This window comes from Salvelinus alpinus, chromosome 11 (genome assembly GCF_045679555.1).
Source record: "Salvelinus alpinus chromosome 11, SLU_Salpinus.1, whole genome shotgun sequence".
Lineage (NCBI taxonomy): Eukaryota > Metazoa > Chordata > Actinopteri > Salmoniformes > Salmonidae > Salvelinus > Salvelinus alpinus.
In genome coordinates, this window is record NC_092096.1 from 56548545 (window position 1) to 56563224 (window position 14680).

Below are 14680 nucleotides of genomic sequence, written 5' to 3' on the forward strand. Positions count from 1 at the left end.
CAAACCTCCAATCACTCCAGGTGGCTTTACAAACGCTCAATGTATTTGAACGCAGGTCTGTGTCCCCATGCTGTTCTGGCAAGACGCCCTGGGCTCCGTTTTGACAGCAATAACGTGTGGATTTGTCATTCCTTTTCAAAAACTCCATTATATGCGTGTATCCCTGCGACACATGTATTGCTATCACATGACTGGTTGACCAATGATGGTAATGATGTATGATGTTTTATCTGACTCTGTCACCCTAGATCTTCCAGGAGGATATGATGCGTTCACTGCTCCAGAACTCCTTACACGTATTCCGTGCCATCAGTGGGACGTCTACAGACCTGGGCTAAAGTGACCGTAACACAGAGTAGAGCTACCCCCCCCCCCCCCCCACACACACACACACACACACACACCCTCTGCTAGTTGGATGCAAACTGGACTTGTCGACTCCCTCGCTCCACACCACAAACTGGAAACCTGTTTATAATGTACTTTGGGATTAGCACTGTTCAGTATGACTTGGCATATTGGCCTTGCTATTCCCATTTGCCTTCTCAAACTTCCTGAATAGTGTTACGTAACTGAGCTCACCAAGATGTCTGATACGACAGCCGAGGTATTCTGATATCTTGGCCCATCTGTGTGCTAGCAGTATTTGGAGAATGTATTATGTACTACCGATATTACGAGATTTATCAAATGTCAGGTCTTGCTGTTGAGTCATGTATTAGGTGACATTGCACTTTTTTCTCTTGAACTACAAGATTCTTGAATGACTTGTATTCTTTAAAGGCGAGGGGGAGATGTTATTTTGTAATGTTTTATTTGTTTAAATTCTGGACTGTTGCAACTCAAAGCTCTATGCAGATTGACTTAACCTCTCCAATCAAAGGCAGTGTTGACCATTCAAATAGAAACGGTTTCTATGGTGTTAACACTTTACACTGCAGATATTAGCCTACCTACCTTCTAAAGAGATAAGTCACGTATGGTATGTGCATCATCTGGGTGTGTTCAGTAGGGATGGAATGTTTTGAAACAGGGCGGTACTACTACCTGAATTTGTCCAATAAAAACACAGATTATTGTGTTACGTTGCAAACCATTTGGCTACGGTGTGCCCTGCTGAACACGACCCAGGTAAAGGCTGCCTTTTGTCCATAATCAATGCAAAGCTGTTATTTGCCTTGCACACTTCATTAAATGGTTGCTTCAGAGAGCAAATGCATTACACTTAAGTGCTGGGAGTCTATTCTGCAATGGTCTAAGGTGGCTTATATTGCTGATGTTTAAGGAACAAACAAACAGTAACCCATCAGTTGTCTGTATTAGTCTATAAGAAAGATGTACAGTAAGGTTTAATGCAGTATACTCTATGATGTCAAATTGTCCGTCACTCTGTAATAACCCAATGCTCAGACAGTTTCTTCAGTTGTTGAACTTTATGTTCTGACATGGGGTGTGTTCTTTGACATTAAGTCAATGATGATTGATTAGCCTGGTCCCAGATCTGTTGGTGCTGTCTTGCCAACTCATAGGCTGCGTTTACACAGGCAGTGTAATTCTTATCTGATTGGTCAAAAGACCAATTATTGTGGGACCAGGCTGTTGATTTTGATTGATGTCTCTATCACAGGGGTATTCAAATCTTACCTTACAAGGTCCAGAGTACTACTGGTTTTCTGTTCTACCTGATCATTCATTGCACCCACCTGGTATCCCAGGTCTAATCAATCCCTGATTGGAGGGGAACAATGGGGAAAAAGCAGTGGAACTGACTTTGAGGTTCAGATTTGAATTTGAGGGATCTATCAGCTGGCTGGACCTATTGATCTACTAGTCCCTACATATCTCCTCAGAAAAAAAGTATCCTGTCCTATTTCAAGTAATAATACAACTCCAACACATGCTGATTGTACAGTATTTCACAAGTGCTACACTGAAATGAGCAGATAGATGATAATAATATGCAGATGTATATAATATGTTTTGCTGTAAAAGAAGAAAGGTGCGTGCGTGCGTGCGTGTAGCTACATATTTATGTTTGTGCTGTTTCTGGACCAATGGTTGCATTGGTTTGAGAATAGTCTTATTTCTCTGATTGTGTCTGATTTTGATTTGCCATTGTAATTACACGGTATCTAAGTACAGATGCTTGTTCAACATATCTTTGTTAAGCCATTTTTCAATAAAAATGTTTTTGCTAAAAAGTTAGTTGTATTAACTTTATTCATTTAGTTATTATTCACTTTATTATTATGATGTTCAAGCCGACGCAATACTCATAAGCAGGAGGAGGTGTATTATAGGGGGTGTTATCCAATGAAGAAAACGAATGACTGACACTGTCAAAATGATAAGGATATCCTATTCTGTACTGTCGTCACTTTGAGCTATTGCTCCATACAAACTCCGCCCTATTTGCCAGTCCGATGCGCGACAGAATCCCTCGCTGTCACACGAAATGGAATCATAGACTGTATGAATGTATTGAATAATCACTCGCGGGTGAAAATCCGGTGTTTGCTTTTGTTTATATTGATCTGAACGTGAGGCACTTCTATTTGTTCGCTCTGTTTGGGAGACAACTGCTCGACAATTCGTGTTTTACCTTTGGAATTCCGGGCGATTTTGAGGAGGCGCAGTCCGACAGAAATTACGCACCGGACAACATGATTTTGAAACATTTGGAATTTCTCTTGGTTCTACGATGCTTTATTAATTTGGTTGCACTAGAGGTTGCAGCTGGGAAAGGTAGTGCTATTGTATTTACTTTACATTACCTTTAATGGTCATATGACACCAGTTGTTTCGTCATTTTCAGTTGGCATGACTTTAGGAAAACTAGGATTTCCTGTCCATTTCCCGAAACCGACGTCAGAATGAGAAGTTTAGATAATGAGAAAAGTATCTGTTTAAAATACATGTTGGTTTCCCTTGTAACTTTTGCCTACATTAAAACGTGTATTAATTTGACATTGACTTACTATGATTATTATTTATGTAGTCTTGTTGTGTGGCCTTGTTACTTTGCCCCGGTGAGTCATATTGTTCCGAAATTGTAACTAGGACCTACACCAAACAGATTTGTGGATCAGACATAGCAAAGATGATATATATATATAGCATATATAGCAGTTGGTCATCACATTACCATACAAAGTAGTTTACACTGCTCGTCTCTTGTCACCTCTTCAGCTCTCCCTGAGCCGCTCAACCTGTCATTGACGTGGGAGTCTGAATTCCGTATAAAGCTGTCGTGGAACGCACCAAAGAATTTAGATGCATCATGCAAGGTGAACTACACGATCACTGAAACGATCGGAGAGGTGAGTCGAATGCACTCAGGCCCATGAAAAGGAAAATTAAACAAAAGTACATTTGGAATTGATTTATAATACAAACAGTTTTTTATGCACATAATGAATTGCAAGACGTAGCCTATTCATGCATATCAAGAGATCATAAACTATTATAAAATCATCTGTTACAAAGTTATATTATTCAATAATAATACACATCATATTAAATACCTAACACTAATACTTTGTAGAATGTGAAATGACAGTGATTCAACATTTTTTCACAGAAGAAGCCCGTGTTAACGTCAACTTCCAACTTGTATAAAGAGTATCATGTCACTACGAATGATGCAGTGAATTACACAGTGAAAACAAACCCCAACGAATGTACAGGCAGAACCATAAGCAAACCTGTCAGCATCTCTAAACCTAAACCCACAGGTAGGTAACAATTACTGTGAGGTGAATCCTAACTTCCAACCCTAACTTCGAATTTTCACTTAGTCTCCCATTGATATCAATGCATGACTAAGGGTGCGTTGACTCTGGGCGTTTGTAAATTCAGAGCGTTGTCAGATTGTCCCTTTGTAAATTCAGAGCATTTCGCTCTCAGAGCGTTCAGAGCGCATACTGGACGCTCTGGCCGAGGAGTAGGGTTGATCCAAGTGTTCTGACTAGCTTGCTAGCTACTTCCAGACACAAATGAGAGAACGCCCCACTCCGACCATTTTACTTGACCTAGAAGATGCGGTTATTTTGTTTTCATGTTATCCAGAGCGTTGGTGACTGTAACTGTGCTACTGGCAACAATTTAATTACGTTATTTTGCCTACATTTACTGACACCGATCATATTCAACAGGTGTTGTGTGCTCTGTAATACTCAGACGAGAGTGCTCTGAAATCGATGTAGATAGTCAAGAGTGAATTCACAAACGCACCCTAAGTGAAAATCTTAACCAAAGTGGAAGTTAAAATTTGCCCCTATATGAATTTGGACTTGTGAACTCCTGAACTTTATCCAATGTGTCTTCTGTAATACAAACATTGTGCTGAAATTAATATTGTTTTTCATGTTTGAAATGCCCTTGTTTTTATTTGTACTTTATATATGCCTATCCAAAGTATTGAACAAAGGGTTTTAAGCATACAGCAAATAAAACAATGACCTTAAAGCTGAACACAATTCCCAGTGAAGTGTTACCATAGAGAATAGAAAAGTTTCTTAATGTTAATATGTTTTATTGCAGATTGGCTTTTATTGTCATGAGTCTTGCCCTGGAGGCAAAACTGAGCGGTTTCCGCTAGGTGGGCCAGCTGAAAACAAAAATGTGCTTTTTGGTCTTAAATGAAGGTTAGGGTTAGGCATTAGGGTTAGCAGTGTGGTTATGGTTCAAATCAGATTTTATGACTTTGTGGCTGTGCCAGCTAGTGACCACCCTGCAGAGCTGCCTCCAGTACATGCGTCATCTCAATAAATACCAACCTGCTTTTTTATCAGAACAATATTTAGATCTGCATCAGTCTTTGTCAGATACTGTTTTTGTGATCTAGACTCATGGCAATTCTCTCTCTCTCTCTCTCTCTCTCTCTCTCTCTCTCTCTCTCTCTCTCTCTCTCTCTCTCTCTCTCTCTCTCTCTCTCTCTCTCTCTCTCTCTCTCTCTCTCTCTCTCTCTCTCTCTCTCTCTCTCTCTCTCTCTCTCTCTCTCTCTCTCTCTCTCTCTCTCTCTCTCTCTCTCTCTCATAACAGAGTTGGTGAAGAACTTCCAGTGTTCCCTCTACTCCTCTAAGGCCATGAACTGCAGCTGGCTTCCAGTCAATCAGGCCTCAGACCTCCAGCTCTACTATGGGTGAGAACTATTTTTAAATGAATCAGGGCTCTCCCCAAAGAATGGAAGAGAGGCGATATGGCACCTTGTGTACTGGCTGTGCCACTATGTCAGAAATAAATAATAATAATATATATATTATATTTTTTACTTTATTTGTTATCATATAAGGCAATTTTTTGCTCTAGATTGCAGGAAACGCCAGTTACAGCTATTTTAAAAAATTTAATATTTGTGGCAATTGAGCTGTGTCGGTTGAGGTGTGTCGGCTGAGCAGTGACAGATTGACATCCCTTATGTTTCAGGTACCGTGGTCACTCCCACATAGCAGCATGCAGTGAATACCAGTACAGAGATGGTCAGAGAACAGGATGTCACCTGAGAGAATCCTTCCTTCAAAAGGACGTCTACTTCAAGGTCAATGGGACTCTCGATGGCTTATCTGTACGGAATAACTTCCTGGTGCTTCCTAGATATCATGGTAAGAATAACTCCATACCACATTTTTTAACAGTTAAAAACAAATGTTTACGATATCCTCGTGGTATAATCTGAAAACCATTCAAACAAATTTAACTCAGGAGGTAAACATAGCCGCGAGGGGGAGGGTTAGTTGAAAAAAATCACCTTTATAGCAAAGCATTTGCAGGTTAACAACAAAATACAATTCCTAATGTGATGAGTAGCCAAGATTCGGGACAAGATTCGTTAACAGTAGTCGCTAGTACAGCCTAAGTTAATTTAACTCATGACTGTTTGCTAAACATAATTAACCATTGTGAATAGAACGCACATTTCTTTGTAGGTTACTGCATAACAACGGGTGTGTGAGGGGGAGAGAGAGAAAACAAGAGGGGTGTTGTAATTAAATTAGTAAACACAAGATTGTGCGTATTAAAACGGTTTCAGGTCCATGGACAGCTATTTCGAGACATTGCGGAGAAAAGCGCTCAAGTGCCACTTGCTGGGCCGTGCCCAGCACTGTGTAGCTTAGTGAGCTAGTAAGCCTACATGTTTGACATTAGCAGGAGCAGGCCTGGGAGCCGAGGGTGAGAGAATGCCATGTTTCTAATTTAATATTGTTTTCATTCACTCCCCCCCCCTTTGCAATCAGAACAGCATCAATTCGTTGGGCATAGAATCTACAAGGTGTCAAAAGTGTTCCACAGGGATGCTGGCACATGTGGACTCCAATGTTTCCCACAGTTGTGTCAAGATGGCTGGATGTCTTTTGGGTGGTGGACCATTCTTGATACACACAGGAAACTGTTCAGTGTGAAAAACCCAGCAGCGTTGCAGTTCTTGACACAAACCGGTGCACCTGGTACCTACTATCATACCCCGTTCAAAGGCACTTTAATATTTTGTCTCTCCCATTCACCCTCTGAATGGCACACATACACAATCCATGTCTCAAGGCTTAAAAATCCTTCTTTAACCTTTAACCTGTCTCCTCCCCTTCATCTACACTGATTGAAGGGGATTTAACAAGTGACATCAATAAGAGATCATAATTTTCACCTGGATTCACCTGGTCAGTCTGTCATTGAAAGAGCAGGTGTTCTTAATGTTTTGTAAGCTCAGTGTATATTTTAATATCCCATGTATTTCCTTCCTCTACCCCCAATTTCATCGTGGGAAAACATAGTTTGGAAAGTAAATGCCTGTTGCTGTAAAGAGAAGACAATGAAAATACTCTAATCTGTCTTTTAATTAGCAAAATTCGCAATTTGAGCGAACAGTAAACAAACGTATTGGCACCAGCTGAGAGCATCAGTCATATCCCCATTGAGTGTGCTTCACCCTTTCATTGGGTCAGTGCCACTTGAAACTTTATTTTTGGACAATAATTCCCTCCTTCAGGTTAGATGGACTTCATAATGTACAATTTGTGTCTCCCCTGTTCATAGGCCAGATTAGATGGTTGCAGACAAGGTGTTTTTTATTGATCTGTTTGTCAGAGTCAGCAGTAGCCTATACTACCCTGTCATTGTTGTCATATTAAAAACATAAAATATAGTAGAATTGCATTAAACATATCCTGTAGCCTAGGCCTACTCTACACGCTCAGCCATGCATTGAACACAGTCTTTTGCAGTCTTTTTTTGTGAACAGTGATTCAATTATATTATTAGCCTAAATTGTGACTATCCAATCAACTTATCACCTTAGGAATAGTAGGCAATCTTGCATAAGTCTGCAAATGCGATGATAGATGCATGGAATGCTTTATTATAAGATAGAATTTTAATGGTGGAAATGAACTTCCCCAAACTGGAAACACACTCTATGGGAGAGGGGAGACGGACCGAGAGAGAGAGAGACCTGACTTAACTCAGAGTAAACTGTTTATCGTACAGCAGAGCGCGTCTGACTCCAAACCCCCACAACTGAATAGATCAGAGCCTATCATGAGCGTACCGCTTACAAAAGCTGAGAGCTCTCCATGCAGAATGGGGCCCATGTTTTTCTCTCTCCCCTACCCCAGTCCCATTATCATTAACTGCAAGAATATGTATTAGTTGCAAAAAAATATATAAATATTTATTTTTTGCAACAATTCAGATTCTTGCAGTTTTACCATCTCACCAGCCTATGGAGGTAAATTCCAATTGAACAACCAATGACTCATTCCATGATACTACTAAACTCTCAAGTATGCAATATTGTTGATATTACCAATACTCTCATTTATCTAATGTTATACTGTATGTCTGATTCTCTTCAGTCAAGCCCCCGGCCCCTAAGGTGAAGATCACAGAGGAAGGTAGGAATCTCATCCTGAGCTGGGACCCTCCGGACATAGGCGCTGAACACTGCTGGAATTACATCTTTAACTACAGCAAGTGTCAACTGCTCGTGGATGTGCGTATATTTTCATTTACATTTATGTCTCCCTTTATTTATCCAGGAAAACTGGTTCATAACAAATTCATATTTACATTGACAACCTGGCAAGTGCATTTTTTTGTCCGTTTTTATGCTTCCCAGAAGAGTGTTTTCTATTGTTTCATATTTCATTTAAACTAGTTAATTATGGGTTGCACCTACGTCACTCGGTTGCGCTGTTGTTATACAGGTTAGTCTCACTGATGATTTATAAACAGATAATGAGACCTAAGACAGAATGTGTCAGATGAAGGGTTGGGCGTTCTGCTATTGTTAACATGAGACAGGCCACTTATGTGAATTACACCAATAGAAATACAGCTTCAGTCACTGGACAATGTTTACATTGTTTTTACAGACCTACTGAATGTGTTAGGATGAGTGGGCATTGGACATCTGCTGTTTGTTTGTGTGTCTGTGTGTGTCAGTCAAATAGTACACTCTTAGAAAAAAAGGTTCCAAAAGGGTTCTATGGCTGTCCCCATCGGAGAACCCTTTTTGGTTCCAGGTAGAACTCCTTTTGGTATCCATGTAGAACCCTCTGTGGAAAGGGTTTTACATGGAACCCAAAAGAGTTCTACCTGGTTACCAAAAAGGGTTCTTCAAAGGTCTCTCCTATGGGGACAGCCGAAGAACCCTTTTAGGTTCTAGATAACACTTTTTTTTCTAAGAGTGTACCACTATTTGAGTTCCACTCATGGTTCTGTGTATGTTTCTTCCAGAGTAAGGAAATACAATTGAATAGTGTGACGGTTTCATATGACCAGACATGCCAGTACAGAGTCAAGCTTAAAGCAGTCTATACGATATGGTGTGGGAAGGGAGGCAGCGACTGGAGCGAAGAGGAAATCTATGGTACTTTCTCCTCTTTCTTTCTCTACATTCTCTCCCTCTTTCAGAACACAGACAGTGATGTCCTGTAATTGTGTTACCAATTGAAATAGTTGAAACTTTCCCCTTCAAATAAAATAGAAGACAAATAAAATAAAACGTATATAATATACCCGTAGTCTATAGTCTGTATAATAGTATATGTCGTTTAAACAGACTTGTGTATTGAATGTTGGCTAAATGTAACAGACTTGTCAAGATTAGAATTAGACCGGGTCACTGATATTTTTGCTTGTATTCTTTTCAGGTGTGGATGATTGGTCGACGACTGTGTTTGATGTCGTCATTCCAGCTGTAGTCTTCTTATTCCTCATCCTTTTAATTAGTTGTTTTATGAAGTAAGTAAACATACACTATATCTGTGTGTGTGTGTGTGTGTGTGTGTGTGTGTGTGTGTGTGTGTGTGTGTGTGTGTGTGTGTGTGTGTGTGTGTGTGTGTGTGTGTGTGTGTGTGTGTGTGTGTGTGTGTGTGTGTGTGTGTGTGTGTGTGTGTGTGTGTGTGTGTTGGGGTTTAGATTGATTGAATGTCTTAATAGACAGAAGATATCTAGCAAATGTGTTTCCACTTAATGAATTGCCATTTTGGTGATTAGGGTTTAAATGTTGGGCTAATTCTTTTGTGGTTCTTTTCCAGGCACAGAGAGAAGCTTTTCCCCGCAATTCCACATCCCTCACTGATTTTCAAGGACATGCTGAACGGCAATAAGGAACTGAAGGTTAGAACAGCAACATCCTCTGGTCTCTTTCATTATTAGTAGTGGTCTAACAGCAAGGAGCTGTTGCTGAACTTCACTTACTGGAAATGTTAACATCAGTGTATGCAGTAGATACTAAACTTCCTTTTACAGTACTTCTCACCAGGCACATACTGGTTGAATCAACGTTGTTTCCATGTCCTGTCAATGAAATTACGTTGAACCAACATGGAATAGATGTTGGCCGTAGTCATCATCCTTACCCACACCCACACATTCTCAGACACACCCACACCCCACACACACATTCTCAGACCTAAACACACACTAAGCCACTCCAACTTTTTCTCTCTGTGTTCCAGAGCTCCATAGGCAATCTCTATGTCCCGGTTGAGGAGGAGGTGGAATGTAAGATCAGCCTAGAGAAAGACTATACTCTTCCCATGATGCAGCCTGAACACTGAGAGACTACACACTGACGCAGTAGTGATTACTACTGTACAGACAGATACAACTACAACCTGACCCGGTATGACCTGGGAGCCAAGTGACTTCAGTGTCATTGACCGGCCCTCAAAGTAAGCTATCTTAAGGTGGACCCTAACTGTACTGCTGAAGAGTGTCAGGAGTTGGAGCTCCACAGTCGATGGACGACCTTAACGAGTTGGATACAGACTGGGAGTATGTGGACTATGGACTATGGAGACGCCTTTTCCTTTGTTTGTCCTGGAACTGTCAGGACTTATCGACTCACTGACTTCTGTATTGTTCTGGATTGCGTGCGTGCGTGCGTGTGTGTGTGTGCCTGCGTGTGTAGGCAGATACTAAGAACTGTTCTCACGTACCCCTTGCAACCCAAGGCTTGGGGTCTTAGGTCAAATGTCAGAGGTTATCAGAAAGCCAGTGCAGGAAACGAGGAGGGGCTGGACTCCTAAACCTCACTCCCCGACCAAATAGAACATTGGTGGGCAGTGCCCGAAGAGATGGGCAGGCAGCACCACACTCTTTATCTGACTGATCAATCCTGTTGATCATGTAATGATTTAGGGGACAAAGAGGTACTTGAAGCTGTGACCCTCTGTGAAATGAGTGCACTACCTGTGCCATAAAAGGCCAGACCTCTAGGCAGGGACTTTAGGGCATTGACATACAGGTAGTTGTGTCCCAAATGGCTCCCTATTCATTACACGTATAGTGTGTTACTTTTGTCCAGGGCCCATAGGGCTCTGGTCAAAAGTAGTGCACTATGTAGGGAACAGAGTGCCATTTGGGACGCAGAATGACTATCAAGGGCTATGTGCTGCTAATGTGAGCTAGATTGTTGTGACTCTATTGTTATCAACCTGCATTGCTATTCAAAAGGATAACTTCCCTGTACGTAATAGCTATGTGTAAATAGGTTGTGCAGGTGTATCTATAGTATGTACAAATGTTGGTGAAGTATATATTTTGAGTTTTGTGTGTCAAGGAAATGTTTTGTGCAACACGTATTTTTATATTTTTTTGTTAAAAAAATTTGCATGCTGTCTTATGGAACCTTATTCTTCTGCATGAATGATTAATTGATATCACCACACACACACTCACTCATTGAGTATCATTCAGATCACACCTCCATACATGCAGAGACTCTTCCTTGATAAGATCGCCAAGTCCTTTTTAACAACCTGGAATGAGAAACAGACTTTGTAGAGGACCTGCTGAACACCTTAAACCTGTTATCTGGTCTGTTCTGAACTAGAGATGAGTGTAACATGCTCACAGATGAACCAATGGGCATGTCAAGCAAGGCCTTGTGTACCTGCTAATCTATGATGAGAATCAATCCAGAGTGTAGGCGTTGAGAGAATAAATCCATCAACAAATAACTGAATCGTGTGAGTGATACCTCCCTTTCTATTTTCAGAGAGGGATTTCTTCCTGGAACATGTTCTTGTTCCATTCCTTAGACATATAGTCAGTGTGATATCAATCAATCAAATGTAAATGAAGCCCATTTTACATCAGCAGTCGTCAACAAAATGCTTAAAAGATACCCAGTGTAAGCAATGCAGAGGCAGAAGCACAGAGGCTGATATGATGGGAGAAATTTGAAAGGGTGTAGCTGTATTTGGAATTGAATTGAGAAATCCCGAAACTGATGCTGTGATGAAATCCTCCCTCAAACTGAGTGAGTGACGTGTCGAGGCTTGATACTCTTGATTCAAATAGTGATATCTTAAGAGAATGTGTGCTATGAAAAACAGGTTAAACACTAAAGGAAGTCAAATAGGTGAATTGAGACATTAAGCCCCTATTTGAAAGCAGCATACCAGTGTGTTTTATTCCTGTGTGTTCTTGCCTGCAAGTTTGATACATTGCTATCTTACAATTATAATACTATAATTTTTACTATACACTGCTTACATTTCATCCACATGTTAGATTGTCTGTCTCCAATCTCGCTACTGTGGACCTCACAAAATTGTCTTAATTGGCAGTCAGTCTGAGTTGATGTTGGATTTCTGGATCTCACTCCCATTCATTCCTTCCTGGCAGAGTCCACATAAACCAGCTGTAGTGGTCACACACACACACACATAGACGCACACACACACACAGACACAGACACACACACACTCATCTACTGCTTATCATTTGATGTTGGAGCATGTCAGTAAGTAACAGTACTGCAATATGTGAGAAATTATCATGTTTATAAAACACGGTGTCAGAGAACTGTATAATCAGTAGCCTCTCTCACTTGCACATCTACATGAACACACATTGTACACCCTGTTAGCACACAGACTGACTCATTAAGTCTTCCTGTTCCTGTCTTCCTGTCTCCCACTATAAGACTGCACTGTTCTGGGAAAAAGGAAGCAGGCCTGTGAGTCATAGATATGTTAGCCAAGCCTCATGCCAGTATGCCAATCTCACACTGTTGCCAAATAGTGCATGGGCCTAATTAATATGTTATAATGTCCTTATGTAGATATTCTTCAACTACTACTAACCTATTCCATGTCCAAGTTTTCATTGGGTGGTAATAAGTCATGCATCATTAATTGATCCAAGTATCCTTGATTTATACAGACGATCCAATTGAAATCGGTCAAATCTATTTCATGTGAGAGGCCTGTTCATATCTGATGTGATGACATCCCATTGCATTTGAAAGGAATAGCATCCCATTATCCCAACAGAAATGTGAACTAAAAATAGAATATACTCACAAACTTACATTGTTCTGTCTGCCTATTCCAGTAAGCGATCTTCTTAACTGCTGTGAGTGATGTGTAATCATTGTTTTTGATTTCCTCAAGAATTTAATCTCATCCTTCAGTCGTGCAACAGAAACTTTGTACCGCACTCGCACTATGTTTTCTGGTACATTTTCAAAAACAACATCGGCACGAACACAGGCCTGTCGGAGCAAGAACTGAAAAATGCAGATCACAATCCTCTACATCAGGTATTCCCAAACGGGGGTATGCGCAATGCCGTCGGGGGTACGCCAAATAAAAATTTGATTCACATTTTAAAAAAACAAAAGATAATTTTTTTTGTAAAAATACAAATCTTCACATTTTCAAGCTGTCCATTTATACTTTCCAACGGGGCTATACATTTGGGTGAGTTTTTTTTGTCACAAAAAAATATAATTTTTGTATAAATTAAAACCTTCATATTTTCAAACAGTCCATTTATATTTTACAATGGGGCTATACATTTGGTTTTTTTTGTCGCCTGAGTAACCTCCTTTCACTGCCAAAAATTTAATTAAACCATCTAACGTTAGTCTACCTGTCAAATACAGGTAGACTAGTCAAGTAATTAACATCCAATCACATTAACCGTTACTCTCTCGCGGGAATTCGGTTTCTCGAAAATTGATAAATGGTTCAATAAAAGTAAGGCCCGCGTCCATAGAGACACATACCAGCTCTACTGGCAGTACTGCTACTACCAGCAGTACTACACCTGCACCTGTCGATGACACAAGTTGTTCTGCTTCCACGAGCACATCCAATGCTAGCATCAGTAATTCTACATGTGTTGTTAGCCCAGCTAGCATGGACACTGACAGTTGTGAATCTGATGCAGCTGAAGAGCTACTGCCCCCTTACCCGGGAAAGCACCGAACAACAGACAGGGACGTTGGACCATCAAAGAGGCGCAAATATGATGAGAACTACATTGATTTGGAGTTCACTTATATTGGGAGTAGTGCTTTTCCTCAGCCACAGTGTGTTACATGTGCAAAAGTATAATCTCACAACTCGATGAAACCTTCACTCTTGCGCAGACATTTAGAAACAAAACATGCCAATTTCAAAAATAAGCCACGGGAGTTTTTTGAGCGAGAATTCAAATCAAAATCAAATGTATTTATAAAGCCCTTCTTACATCAGCTGATATATCAAAGTGCTGTACAGAAACCCAGCCTAAAACCCCAAACAGCAAGCAATGCAGGTGTAGAAGCACAGTGGCTAGGAAAAACTCCCCAGAAAGGCCAAAACCTAGGAAGAAACCTAGAGAGGAACCAGGCTATGAGGGGTGGCCAGTCCTCTTCTGGCTGTGCCGGGTGGAGATTATAACAGAACATGGCCAAGATGTTCAAATGTTCATAAATGACCAGCATGGTCAAATAATAGTAATCACAGTGAACAGGTCAGGGTTCCATAGCCGCAAATTAAGAGACTTTTGAGTAGTAAGACATGTATAAAAGCAACAGATGCCATTAATAAGAAGGGGCTGGAAGAGTCTTATATGGTGAGCTTTATATGGTGAGCTACCGAGTGGCTAAGACAGGCAAGCCCCATACTATTGTGGATGACATAATTATTCCTGCTGCCACTGATATGGCTTGGACAATGCTGGGGGAAAAGGCCAAAAAAAACTATACAGACAATGCCTTCATCAAACAACGCTGCTTCACGGCGCATCATTGACATAGCAGGATATGTTTTGAAACAATTACTGCTTCGCATACAAGCCAATGAATTCTATGCGTTACAGCTGGATGAGTGAACAGACGTGGCGGGCCTGGCACAGCTCCTGGTATATGTCTGTTACGTTTATGGGGGGTCAATTAAGG

At 40.7% G+C, this 14680-nt stretch overlaps 2 protein-coding genes across 7 annotated transcripts in view; both read left to right on the forward strand.

The window, feature by feature from the left end:
* The window catches only part of LOC139534497 (dedicator of cytokinesis protein 11-like), a 107013-nt gene extending 104812 nt beyond the window's left edge, over nucleotides 1-2201 (forward strand). For all 5 annotated transcript variants that reach the window (XM_071333677.1, XM_071333673.1, XM_071333675.1 and 2 more), the window contains one exon: nucleotides 249-2201. Coding sequence is in view for 4 of the 5 variants with exons in the window: in XM_071333673.1 (XP_071189774.1) it covers nucleotides 249-338 (90 nt within the window). In the remaining variant the exon portion in view is untranslated. The remainder of the gene's footprint in view (nucleotides 1-248) is intronic.
* Nucleotides 2202-2383: 182 nt separating this feature from the next.
* Nucleotides 2384-11465, forward strand: LOC139534499 (interleukin-13 receptor subunit alpha-1-like). 2 transcript variants are annotated; one of them, XM_071333680.1, is made up of 10 exons: nucleotides 2384-2745; nucleotides 3190-3320; nucleotides 3584-3734; nucleotides 5044-5143; nucleotides 5428-5603; nucleotides 7851-7987; nucleotides 8734-8866; nucleotides 9150-9240; nucleotides 9537-9618; nucleotides 9960-11465. In XM_071333680.1, the coding sequence occupies exons 1-10, from the start codon at nucleotides 2664-2666 to the stop codon at nucleotides 10059-10061; spliced, it is 1185 nt and encodes a 394-aa protein (XP_071189781.1). In that variant the 5' UTR covers nucleotides 2384-2663; the 3' UTR covers nucleotides 10062-11465. The 2 variants fall into 2 exon arrangements, with proteins under 2 accessions (XP_071189781.1, XP_071189780.1); XM_071333679.1 differs by having other exon boundaries at nucleotides 2388-2745; nucleotides 3581-3734.
* Nucleotides 11466-14680: the final 3215 nt, after the last annotated feature.

Coding starts and splice junctions, on each gene's coding strand:
- LOC139534499 (XM_071333679.1), top strand. CDS start 2,664: ATGATTTTGAAACATTTGGAATTTCTCTTGGTTCTACGATGCTTTATT. Junction 7,988..8,733: donor AGTGTCAACTGCTCGTGGAT/GTGCGTATATTT, acceptor TGTTTCTTCCAG/AGTAAGGAAATACAATTGAA. Junction 9,619..9,959: donor ACGGCAATAAGGAACTGAAG/GTTAGAACAGCA, acceptor TCTGTGTTCCAG/AGCTCCATAGGCAATCTCTA.